Source organism: Lycorma delicatula, chromosome 11 (assembly GCF_047948215.1).
Source record: "Lycorma delicatula isolate Av1 chromosome 11, ASM4794821v1, whole genome shotgun sequence".
NCBI classification, from domain to species: Eukaryota; Metazoa; Arthropoda; class Insecta; order Hemiptera; family Fulgoridae; genus Lycorma; species Lycorma delicatula.
In genome coordinates this window covers 54,091,819-54,105,775 of record NC_134465.1, presented here as the reverse complement: position 1 = coordinate 54,105,775, position 13,957 = coordinate 54,091,819, and the positions used below count along the sequence as shown (strand labels likewise).

Below are 13,957 nucleotides of genomic sequence, written 5' to 3'. Positions count from 1 at the left end.
GCTGGCATTCAGCGGCCTAGGCGTGGCAGGGAATCGCTGTCTTTGACGAGATAAATTTAATTATTGATAGTCATCGTATATGTTTTAGTATTTGAAGGGGTGCGCCTACCCATTTTAGTGATATATGACAAGTGGGCGGTGGGACACGCAAGCGAGTGGTGTATGATACCACGCTATTAAGTTAGCTTTAGGAGCTAGTAAGGACACTGGTCGCTAAACTATTTCGAGACTCAGTAGCCGTTTGTGGCACAGACATTCGGTCTTATGCCTTAGGACGACCGAATGGGGTGGTGGCAGGAGAAATGCCAAGAAAACAAAAAAAAACCCAAAGGTAGTACTTGTGTACCAAGTTAGAAGAAAATCGGTCAACAGGGTCCAACGCTGTAAGACCAAATAGAGGTCAACATGCAACATGTACATACGCACAAACGTCCATCTGACAGAAATAAATTTTTTGTACTACGAGCATTGGAACTATCGGCAATTAAGAAATGCTATAAACAGGAAGTGCAAACTGGCGAAAGAAGAGTAGATTAAAGAAAAGTGTTCAGAAGTGGAAAGAGAAATGAACATTGGTAAAATAGACGGAGCATACAGGAAAGTTAAGGAAAATTTTGGGGTACATAAATTAAAATCTAATAATGTGTTAAACAAAGATGGTACACCGATATATAATACGAAAGGTAAAGTCGATAGATGGATGGAATATATTGAAGAGTTATACGGAGGAAATGAATTAGAAAATGGTGTTATACAGGAAGAAGAGGAAGTTGAGGAGGATGAAATGGGAGAAACAATACTGAGATCTGAATTTAAGAGAGCATTAAAAGATTTAAATGGCAGATAGGCTCCTGGAATAGACGGAATACCTGTAGAATTACTGTGCAGTGCAGGTGAGGAAGCGATTGATAGATTATACAAACTGATGTGAAATATTTATGAAAAAGGGGAATTTCCGTCAGACTTCAAAAAAAGTGTTATAGTCATGATACCAAAGAAAGCAGGGGCAGATAAATGTGAAGAATACAGAACAATTAGTTTAACTAGTCATGCATCAAAAATCTTAACTAGAATTCTATACAGAAGAATTGAGAGGAGAGTGGAAGAAGTGTTAGGAGAAGACCAATTCGGTTTCAGGAAATGTATAGGGACAAGGGAAGCAATTTTAGGCCTCAGATTAATAGTAGAAGGAAGATTAAAGAAAAACAAACCAACATACTTGGCGTTTATAGACCTAGAAAAGGCATTTGATAACGTAGACTGGAATAAAATGTTCAGCATTTAAAAAAAATTAGGGTTTAAATACAGAGATAGAAGAACAATTGATAACATGTACAGGAACCAAACAGCAATAGTAACAATTGAAGAACATAAGAAAGAAGCCGTAATAATAAAGGGAGTCCGACAAGGATGTTCCCTATCACCGTTACTTTTTAATCTTTACATGGAACTAGCAGTTAATGATGTTAAAGAACAATTTAGATTCGGAGTAACAGTACAAGGTGAAAAGATAAAGATGCTACGATTTGCTGATAATATAGTAATTCTAGCCGAGAGTAAAAAGGATTTAGCAGAAACAATGAACGGCATAGATGAAGTCCTACGCAAGAACTATCGCATGAAAATAAACAAGAACAAAACAAAAGTAATGAAATGTGGTAGAAATAACAAAGATGGACCACTGAATGTGAAAATAGGAGGAGAAACGATTATGGAGGTAGAAGAATTTTGTTATTTGGGAAGTAGAATTACTAAAGATGGACGAAGCAGGAGCGATATAAAATGCCGAATAGCACAAGCTAAACGAGCCTTCAGTAAGAAATATAATTTGTTTACATCAAAAATTAATTTAAATGTCAGGAAAAGATTTTTGAAAGTGTATGTTTGGAGTGTCGCTTTATATGGAAATGAAACTTGGACGATCGGAGTATCTGAGAAGAAAAGATTAGAAGCTTTTGAAATGCGGTGCTATAGGAGAATGTTAAAAATCAGATGGTTGGATAAAGTGACAAATGAAGAGACATTGCGGCAAATAGATGAAGAAAGAAGCATTTGGAAAAATATAGTTAAAAGAAGAGACAGACTTATAGGCCACATACTAAGGCATCCTGGAATAGTCGCTTTAATATTGGAGGGACAGGTAGAAGGAAAAAATTGTGTAGGCAGGTCACGTTTGGAATATGTAAAACAAATTGTTAGGGATGTAGGATGTAGAGGGTATACTGAAATGAAACGACTAGCACTAGATAGGGAATCTTGGAGAGCTGCATCAAACCAGCCAAATGACTGAAGACAAAAAAAAAGCATTGGAATAAAAAAAAAATTTCGCAAATTATTTTCAATTAATTTAAATCTAATTTTTTTTGTTAAAAACTTTTTTAAATGTCTCCTAAGACAAACCCTTAAAAGATCATTTTTTTCGATTTCTTTTTAACCGATATATGTACTTTCCCATTATTTTTATAGCGGCATATATCGCTATAGTTGAAAAAGGAAAAATAAAATTAATTCTATTCTTCTACGTAAAATTATATTTTACACGTAACAGCACTGCATATTGAAGTCTTCAAACATTAATAGAAAATAAGATGATATCATATACCCGGTCATATAACGTATAGCTAAAGAAATACATTATCGACTATACTAGTTCTTTCTTCAATCAGCTATCATTTTTTCTGAAATATATATATGTACTATATAATAATAAATTATGTACAAAATAATAAATAAATAAAAATTACCTGTAAATTATCATATCCGTGCGTTGTATCACGCCTACAGCGTAACATTTCATCCAGATCGTTTTCATGATCCGTATCTAAATGCGTCATCTGACTACTGTTACCGCTATGATTCGACTTCCTTTCATCCGAACCTCTTTCTAATCGGATATCCGTTTCATTTAATGATTCTAAGGATGTTTTAATTTTGTCATTTTTTAATAAACTAATACCATTTTTACGAGTGAAATTTTCATCATTATTCTTTAATAAAGATCTTTTTATTGATAATTTATCGGTCGAATCCTTATCTAAATTATTTTCGACAGTTTCACATTTACCATTAGTTACAATACTACTAATTTCATTATTTTCATCTGCGGTAAAATTTTTTCGGACCTCATTTAAAACGAATTGCTGTTGTCTAGTTTGTTGTTTGTTTTGACGATCATTATCCACATTACTTATTTCATCGTTATCCATATTGTCTTTTAATACCATTTTATTACCGCTGACATTAAAATAATTAGTTTTATTCTAATGACATTAAAATTTTACCATTACAATTTTCTCATATTTATTATTAATTTTATGTAATCACACTATATTTTAATTTGTTACATCATCGGCCGCCTTTAATATTATTTCATTTTTTTTAATATAACGATTACTTTTCTTCTTTTTCCTCTTCTTGGAAACATCCATTAATCGTCCATATTAATATCTGAAACAGAGTAAAATTATTTTTTTTATTATTAACCGATATAGATATTACTGTGAATATAATTTAAACAATATTAAATAGTCATTAATCTAGTACAGAAAGGTTTTTGTTTGCTGGAATTTTGAAAGACATTATTGTGGTGTGAAATATAACAAAAAATTACGTTAAAATACTACTAACAAGGCAATCCATTCACAACTACAATAACAAAAAAGCTAACAACACAGTTTTAGGACTTTCCCAAAAATTCTTACAACTGTGGGTTGTTGTTTCTGGTTACACTTTTTACCGTACTGTTTTAACAGCCTTCAGTGAATTTCTACATGATACATCTTCAGAAAATAAAAATTTTATCACAGCATGCTGTTCTTTCACGGTATACGTTTGAAGCGAAGCCAACATTTTGAAATGAACAAAAAAAGTTATAATAATGAGAATTCATTTCGATCTATTACTATATTCCATTTTAAGATACCAACTTATGATTACCTAATATTTTGGTTGGGTTAATCCACCGAGCTGGTCTAGTAGTGGTGGTAAACTTCAAAATTGATTCTTATAAATTATTATTATTATAAAAAAAACTATTACTATTATTTTTATTATTATAAAGCAAATAATCTAATTTATATACTAAAACAAAATTTTCGAATGGTGGCTTACTGACGATTATACTTGAAAATTTCATGGTGGGCGGAATAAATTTCACCAAACATAAGAAAGGGATTGTTAGTACCAGAATTTTCCATCTTTAGTTTACTATATTTCTTTCGAAAAAATGCTTATCCAGGAATATCCACTAGAAGGCAAGCTGACAACATTGAGCTTGCCAAATATTTAAAGAAAGATGAGATGAAGGTTTTATACGTATAAAATGCTCAAAAACAATCCCATTCGGCACGCTGGACGGCGGAGATTTCACCGTTGCTAAGTAGGGGCTAAAAAAGATTTCTACCTTAAAATTAGGAAAAACTTCAAATTTACTCAATATGACAAGGGTTGCATGTGAAAAAAATTTCACATATTTAGCATACGACAAGTCCCTTCTTACAATTCCAGCAACATCTTGGTAATTTCTTGCCGGAAGGGTTGGTCATATCAAAAATTGTTTCAATCAAAAGTTTTAGGTAATGTTTAGAGGATTAACGACCAGTTTAAACCGATTCGATACTGTGCCGATTAAGGGAGGTATGATATTTTTGTTTTCGAAACCCCGATGGTTGGTGATATCAAAAAACCTTACTTAAATAAGTTTCAGGCCCTTATCCAAAGAATAGTAGGAACTTTAAACGAATTCGATATTTTACTTAATAAGAAAGTTATAGCGATATTTTGTTTTTTGAAAAAAGCTCTCTATTTCCACCCCCATGATCCTATTTTGCCCATTAACGAACTCGACCGAGATTTTGGGTCGTTATATTTTATGTATCAATTTGAAAGGGATTGACGTAAAATTACGGTAGTTATCGTGTCCACAAGAAAGTGAAATATATACATATAAATGTATAAATAAACTTTTTAAATGACTCTGGTTTTGGGGTCTGGGGGATGTGAAACGCAAAGATATGTCAAAATTTTCCGGAAGTTGAATCATGGTACCCATTAGCTTTCTTATGAAATCTACCTAAAATTAATATCATCGATGCCTCATTATAGAAATATTTGAGCCTAATTTGAAGATAATCCATCCGGTCACTTCTGAAATATAAGGTCAAAAGCAGTGTAACATATATAAATATTTTTTTGATCTAGATGAACTAGTTAATCCACCGGGTTGGTCTAGTGTTCAACTGGTTATCGCAAATCAGATGATTTCGAAGTCGAGATTTCTAAGGTTCAAATCCTACTTTACTAGGATTTGAACCTTACTTTTATACGAATTTGAATACTAGATCGTGAATTTTCCGTTTTTCTTTAGTGGTTAGGTTTCAATTAACCAAACGTCTCAGGAATGGTCGACCTGAGTCTGTACAAGACTACACTTCATTTACATTCATACATATTATTATCCTCATTCATCTTCTGAAATAATACCTTACAGTGATTCCGGAAAGCTAAACAGAAAAAAGTGCTGACCTGAAAAATTGAAAAAAAAAGTCCCAGAACTGTATTTTTAATATTTTTTAAAAAAATTTGGGATAAAATACTGGAGTCGAAAAACATTTTATGTTTTGTGTTTTGCGTAAAATAACTTTTTAGGGTCAACGCCCTGAGGTGGGCTTAATTATTGCAAAAAATAACTGTGTGTTTTGCATTTAAAGTTTTTTTTTTATTATTAGAAATAAATAAATACAGTTACAGTAATAATACGAGTAATTCCACTCTCTCAATCAGAAAGTTCTAGGTTCGTATCTTGGTCAAGCTTGGAATTTTCATTCGCTAAAAAATTCAACAATCATAAAATGACTGTAATATGGCGTAATGTTGTTGCTTTGAGAAAAAATAATATTAATTATTTTTCCCTTTTTAATTTTTTTTTTTCACTTGATGACGTCGCAAGGTCAAATCTATCTCATTCTGTGTATCCCGGATATGAGTTACTGTCAGAAACATCAGTATATATATATATATATATATATAATCACCAGAATGCAATTATTTCATATATAATCATATCTTCCTGTTTGAAACAGTTATTTAAAAACGATTTTTTTTTTTTTAATACAGTTTATTATAAGTCGTATTGATACATCTTTTCTTACAACTTAGTATGGCCCAATCCAGATAATCAGAAAATTAAATAAGGTTTATAATACGAATTTAACATATCATTCTAATTTTAACCTGCATTTCACTTGATTACAGGACGAAAATATAAAAAATAAACCAATTTCTTTCAAATTAAAAATATACTTCTGAAATTCAAAAAGCTACAAGAATTACTAAAAATCAATTAAATAGTACATTTCCTGTTGAAGCAAAGCTTTTTTTAAATTGCATATTTGATTTTTATATAATGCCTTAATCTGTTTTTATAACCGACAAGTGCAAATTAAGCAGTCCGTATGATTGGACATCCGGATAATCAGAGTTCAAATAATCAACATCTTACTGTATTAATAATTTCTCATTTAACTTATTAAATTCAAACCGTACCAGTCATTAAATTAAAAATAAATAAATGTGGGTAGAAGGAATAATCTTTTGATGACAAAAACGGAAATTCGTACGAAACAATATCATGTATAAACTATCACATGATAAGTGGGTGGTGGAAATGCATTACAGGAAGTTTCATTTTACTTATTAATAAGACTTAAGATAAGCAGGATGTATATAAAAAGAAATATATTGGAGTTATTATAGGGGCTTTTGAATAGAAATAGATACATAATATGCAATAACAAAGATGTACGTTGTGATAATCTCTTACAAAGAGCTACAACGAAAAACTCTTAAAAGAAAATAATAATGAATAATGATCTCACAAATAATTACGATTATCATATTAATTCTCCCTCTTCCCCTTTTTAAACCGTAACTTCAAAATTTTATTAATCTGGTGTTTTTAAATTGTCCCAACTTCCATTTTCCACCTCCACCCTACTGTTACAACCAGGTATGCACTACGTTTAACTAGCATTTCTCTCCTTTTTCTGTCAGTACTTTTTTTTTTTAATTTCTCGTAGGCATTTTCCTAAATTTTTCGGTCAACATTTTTTAGGTAGATTTCATAAGAAAGCCTACCTATTTTAATGGGTCCATGATTGGACTTCCAGAAAATTTCGACGTATCTGGGGGCATTTCACATCCCCCAGACCCCAAAACCACCACCAACTCAAAAGCTTTATTAATACATATATATTTCAATTTCTTTTGGACACGATAACTGCCGTAATTTTGTGCCAATCACTTTTAAATTGATACATAAAATATAACGACCCAAAATCTCGGTCGAGTTCGTTAATGGGCAAAATAGGATCATAGGGGTGGAAATAGAGAGCTTTTTTCAAAAAACAAAATATCGCTATAACTTTCTTATTAAGTAAAATATCGAATTCGTTTAAAGTTCCTACTATTCTTTGGATAAGGGCCTGAAACTTATTTTAGTAAGGTTTTTTGATATCACCAACCATCGAGGTTTCGAAAACAAAAATATCATACCTCCCTTAATCGGCACAGTATCGAATCGGTTTAAACTGGTCGTTAATCCTCTAAACATTACCTAAAACTTTTGATTGAAACAATTTTTGATATGACCAACCCTTCCGGCAAGAAATTACCAAAATGTTGCTGGAATTGTAAGAAGGGACTTGTCGTATGCTAAATATGTGAAATTTTTTTCACATGCAACCCTTGTCATATTGAGTAAATTTGAAGTTTTTCCTAATTTTAAGGTAGAAATCTTTTTTATCCCTTACTTAATAACGGTGAAATCTCCGCCGTCCAGCGTGCCGAGTGGGATTGTTTTTGAGCATTTTATACGTATAAAACCTTCATCTCATCTTTCTTTAAATATTTGGCAAGCTCAATGTTGTCAGCTTGCCTTCTAGTGGATATTCCCGGATAAGCATTTTTTCGAAAGAAATATAGTAAACTAAAGATGGAAAATTCTGGAACTAACAATCCCTCTCTTATGTTTGATGAAATTTATTCCGCCCACCATGAAATTTTCAAGTACAATCGTCAGTAAGCCACCATTCGAAAATTTTGTTTTGAATATAAATTAGATTAATTTGCTTTATAATAATAATAGTAATAGTTTTATTATAATAATAATAATAATTTACAATAATCAATTTGCTTTATATACGTACAATATTAGCAATGATTAAAAAATAACGTGAAGATAGAAATTTCCATCGATTGAATCGGTACATATTAATTCTTTGTCTACGTTTGAGGGTAAATATTTGATGGGAGCGCCGTGCTGCACTTCCCCGCCACTGACGTATACCGCCACTACCACCGCCTCTCTCGCATGTAACACTCGAGGTTTGGGTGCATTTTATACTAATTCAACAACATATAAACTAATGGAAGTATATTAATGAATTATTGTTTAGCTTCTCTACTTTCCAAATCTGTCTTTAAAATTTCATTTAAGCGATCGTACGAGATAGAATGCTACAAGAAAAGGCGTGAAAAATTTAGAGTATCTATTGAGCATAAAGTACGCATCCGATAGAATCCAGTTTCTGCACACATATTTTATAAGACATTACCTATATTTTCACAAAAAGGCCGATACTTCAAACACAAAAAAACAGAGTTGGAAATTTTTTGCAAAAATAACCATTTTAGCAGTTTTTCTTCATTTTCTCAGCGGGAAATGCATCAATAAAAACACATAAGGTCTCATTTTATAGTTTTTGCAATTTTCTACAAATTCTGTATTAAAAGTATTGTCATTGCTACAACGGTTCTCATTTTATAAGCAAAAAAAAACTAAAACAAAAACCATTATTTTGCACAAAAACATTGTTTAAACAATTTTTTAATTTCGTTTCAACTTGTTGCGACAAGTTTAAAACATATACGTTTTCATCTTCAAAATGTAGTTCAAAATATCCCGAAATCGGTTTCCGGGTAAGAATTTTTTCATTATAAAAAGCCCTTTTGACTGGTTTAATAAGTAAATGGCAAGAGGGAGTGATTGAAGCAATCCACAGGAAATAATTAAATGACTAGCCGGTTAGCGATCGCTTCTCTCGCCCGACCGTCTAGTCAGGGAGCTCCGCCCCCTGGACCCTCGACGAGTTCGTATCCTCATGCTTGTGAAAATATTAAATATTTTACAGATATTCATTAAAGAAAAAATATTACCTATTTTACTTAGTTATATTTCTGTTGCCATAGTGACAGAAATATTAATGAAGTAAAAGGATTAATTAATGAGAGAGTGGTACAAAAGACCCACCACACGTAACGATTAAAGCAAGGAAACATGTAAACTATATCAAAGTAAACTGTTTAGGATTTGCAGATGACCTAGCGTTTCTAACCAATAACATCGCAGAAGGTAGAATCCAAGAAACTTCATTGGAAGAACTAGCAGGAAAAATAGGCCTAAGAATATCATATGAAAAGACTAGAATAACGGCCATAAATCCCCTGGTATTGAACCACGTAATCATAAACGGACAAAGTCGAGCTAGTTGAACGGTTTAAATATTTAGGAGAAAATATCACACGTGACCTCAAAGAAAAAAGAGACTGGAAAGAAAGATCACAAAAGCTCAATTATGTACAAAATACCACCAAAACAACATATAATAAAAGATTCATCTCAATAAATACCAAACTCAGACATTACAAAATTGTAATCCGACCTATAATATCATATGGAAGCGAAACACTCTTCAAACTAAGATCCAATATTTCCTACTCAGCAGAGATGCAAAGAATAGAAAGAAGAATTCTAAGAACATGCATTAATGAACGACGACTTACTGATGGGGGAAAATGGAGATTTATACCAAACTAAGAGGTACATAAAGACGTAGAACCAGTTCTAGACTACTTTAGTAAGAAAACAATCTCCTTTTTTGGACACATAATAAGAATAGAACCGAACAGGCTCGGCAGGAAACTGGTCGAGAAATACTGGAAAATGTCCTAAACACCGACCTGGATAAACGAAATTAAACAAGATATGTAAGAACTAGAAATCACAATAGAAGATTTATGAAACAAAACTGACAATATAAAAATATTAAAAGAAGCAAACTCCAGATTTAAAATTGAAGAAAACAACAACAAGGGTTTGTTCAGAAGAACTCAGAAAAACAAGATCTGACAGAATGAAGAAGTATTGGAAAGAAATCAAGAAAAAAAAAGAAAAAGAAAAGACGAGCCAGAGTTGACTAAAGTGGTCCACTGTGACCTCAAAATCCTCAATAACAAAGAGGATTAATACATATATATATATATATATATATCCTCATTTGATCAAATCACTTACTTTCTTTAGGGAAATCACCCCACAGAGTTGTAATTTTAACATCTTCCATGAATTGATCATCTACCTTAGGGTTTTGATCAAATCTCCGTTTTTATCATCTCCCAGCGACATATAAATGGGAAAACCCTAACTGATGTACCTCATATTCTCAAGAACAACTAAAAAACTTAAATATGGATAAAATATTCCAAATTAGGTCATAAAGGAAAAGTATATAAAGATTATTTTTACGAATTCTAATCGATTAAATTAAAAAGGGATGATCAAATTGGAAAAGTCCATGAAGAAATCCAAAAAGTCCATTGGAAAAGATTCCGTCGTATTTTTTTTCAACCTTAATGAGATTACTTAAGTTTTTAAAACGACTTTTCATAACTACCTCCACTTAACAAAATTACAGTAAAATATTACTAAACAAAACAATCCACCCATAACTACAATAATAAAAAATCTGACAACACAGTTGTAAGACTTTCCCAAAAATTCTTACAACTGTGGGTTTTGTTTCTGGTTATATTTTTTACCTTACCGTTTCAGTGAATTTCTGCTGGATTTACATCTTCAGAAAATAAAAATCTTATCACAGCACACTGTTCTTTTACGGTATACGTTTGAAACGAAGCCAACATTTTGAAATGAACAAAAAATGTTATAATAATGAAAATTCTTTTCGATTACTATTAGAAGGCATCACTAATATTTACATTATAAATATTTGGTGCAACGTCTATACAACGTTCAGATATCTATGGCAAAATTATCCTGTATGAAACTAAAATTGCATTTAAAAATTTTAATGCAAATTTAATTGAAAAAAAAATTAATTAATTAAATTAAAATTTCATTTTATTTAATTGCATTTTGGGGTATTCGATAAATACGTGGAAAAATAAGGCAATTTTTCAGGAAAAAACTTTTTTTATTTCTTAACATATGTTAAGAATATTCTTATCTCTTCAGTCTGGACGTTCAGACCAACGGTACTCAATTTTTGTCCGATTCCATCCTTATAGTATAATTTATCTAAGCTTTCAAAATCTCCAGTTTTTTCAGCAATAACTACAACAATCGCGCAAAATTTATTTCCAATAAAAAAATGTATTTATATATGGAAATACATAGTGGTCCAAAGGTGCTAAATCTAGGAATAGCTTAGTGCGGAAGAATTTCGTAGTGTAATTCTAACAATTTTGCTGACAAAATCACAGAAGAATATGTTAATGAATTTTATTTATGAAAGAGATTTTTTTGTCAAATATAATCGTTTTTTCTTTATTTTCTTCTTTAGACAACCCAACAAATTTGCGTAAAACTGACACGTTGTTGTTTTACCTTTCTCCACAAAGTCAATGAGGATTATAACAAAAGAATTCCATAACGAAGTGGTCATCATCTGATGGAGTGGATTTTGCCTAATTTAGAGGGTGTTCTCTGACCGTAAACCACTGTTCCTTGGTTAGGTCGGTAGCGATGCATACAAGTTTCATCAATTTTATTGATACTATGAAAAAGAAGCGAATTTCTTTCTGTGCACACTTGTTAAGATTACCGCAGGACAGGATTACTAAGAGAATTATCGATCCAATTTTGGTCTTTAAAAAATCCGCCATTGTGGATCAAAGAAATTAAAGAAGACATACAAGAATTAAATTTGACTTACAAGGATTTACTTAATAAATCCGAAAAATTAAAATTTGTTATTAAAGATCCGAATACCAACTTTAAAGTAAGAACTTTTAATTATACAAAAAGGGTTTATTCAGAAGAGGATCGAAAAGCAAGATCATTAAGAATGACTAAATATTAGGAGAAAGTAAAAGTTAAGAACTTAAAGGCCAAAAGATCGGCAAAAATGACTTGAATTATTCTGACTAAAGTGGTCCTTTGAGGCCTTAAAAGTAAAAAAAAAATAAATAAATAATTCAAGTAACAACAGATTTAGATCACTAATAGTTACCGATAGATGATAATGAATTTCGCAACGCGTGAAAAATGCCATGCCATTGATTACGTTTAAAACTTTGCTTAGCTTCTCTCTCTTTCGTTTCCTGTTAGTACTTTTTAAGTTAATCTTTTTGTTAATATATTCTTTTTTGGTTTACAGTTTTTTTTTCTTTGTAAAAGAAAACCCCTCCTTTCCGATATTTATTTAAAATTTTTCTTGATTGATTTACAATTTTGTAAGTCAGGAATTTCTATACATTTTTTGTTTAATCTTTTTTTAATTTTATCATAACAAACGTTTAGTTTTTTCTAAATAAAAAAACTATTTGGGAAGTAGAATTACTAAAGAAGGACGAAGCAGGAGCGATATAAAACAAGCCTTGAGCACAAACGAAACGCGCCTTCAGTAAGAAATATAATTTGTTTACATCAAAAATTAATTTAAATGTCAGGAAAAGATTTTTGAAAGTATATGTTTGGAGTGTCGCTTTATATGGAAGTGAAACTTGGACGATCGGAGTATCTGAGAAGAAAAGATTAGAAGCTTTTGAAATGCGGTGCTATAGGAGAATGTTAAAAATCAGATGGGTGGATAAAGTGACAAATGAAGAGACATTGCGGCAAATAGATGAAGAAAGAAGCATTTGGAAAAATATAGTTAAAAGAAGAGACAGACTTATAGGCCACATACTAAGGCATCCTGGAATAGTCGCTTTAATATTGGAGGGACAGGTAGAAGGAAAAAATTGTGTAGGCAGGCCACGTTTGGAATATGTAAAACAAATTGTTAGGGATGTAGGATGTAGAGGGTATACTGAAATGAAACGACTAGCACTAGATAGGGAATCTTGGAGAGCTGCATCAAACCAGTCAAATGACTGAAGACAAAAAAAAAAAAATTCTGAATAAATTGTTACCGCCGTAGTAATCTGCGAGGGCGTTAAAATGATAAATATAATCTTAAATACGGGAAAGTGATTTCTTGTTGATTAGTTTGATTTTTATCTGCTTTTATATTCTGATCAGGTAGTTATTGAAGTAATCTGTAAGGCCGTTAATTTTTTAAGTGTAATCTGAGAAACGAAAGAGCGAATGTGTTGTTTATTGGCTTAATTTTTATTGTCTTTTCAATTTTGATTAGTCTTTTACCGTAGTAATCCCTGAAGGCGTAAAATGTTTAATCTTATCTGTAAAACGGAAGAGGAGATGACTTGTTCATTGGTTAAATTTTTATCGCTTTTTCTATTCAGATTATATTGTTACCGTAGTAACCTGTGAGGGCGTTAAATGATAACTGTAATCTTAGATACGGAATAGGCAATTACTTTCTCATTGATTTAATTTTTATAGGATTTTCTATTCACATTATATTGTTACTGTAACCTGGGATGTAGGATGTAGGGGTATACCGAAATGAAACGACTAGCACTAGATAGGGAATCTTGGAGAGCTGCATCAAACCAGTCAAATGACTGAAGACAAAAAAAAATAAAAAAATAAAAAAAGGAAGCATTTTCTTGGGATTCAATTATTACCATACCAATAAATTATGATATAGAATTTTATATATATTACGTGTATAATCCATTATAAAACCAAATATTTTAATTAAAAATATCTTTCATTTCAGGGCACGTTTAATCAACTTTTTAGCCCATGCTT

At 31.4% G+C, this 13,957-nt stretch overlaps 1 protein-coding gene across 2 annotated transcripts in view; it reads right to left on the bottom strand.

Annotated features, from left to right (window-relative positions):
* The window catches only part of LOC142332074 (guanine nucleotide exchange factor for Rab-3A-like), a 183,083-nt gene that overhangs the window by 63,871 nt on the left and 105,255 nt on the right, over positions 1–13,957 (bottom strand). For both annotated transcript variants that reach the window (XM_075378256.1, XM_075378257.1), the window contains exon 3: positions 2,745–3,447. In XM_075378256.1, the coding sequence (XP_075234371.1) occupies positions 2,745–3,224 (480 nt within the window). In that variant the 5' untranslated portion in view covers positions 3,225–3,447. The remainder of the gene's footprint in view (positions 1–2,744; positions 3,448–13,957) is intronic.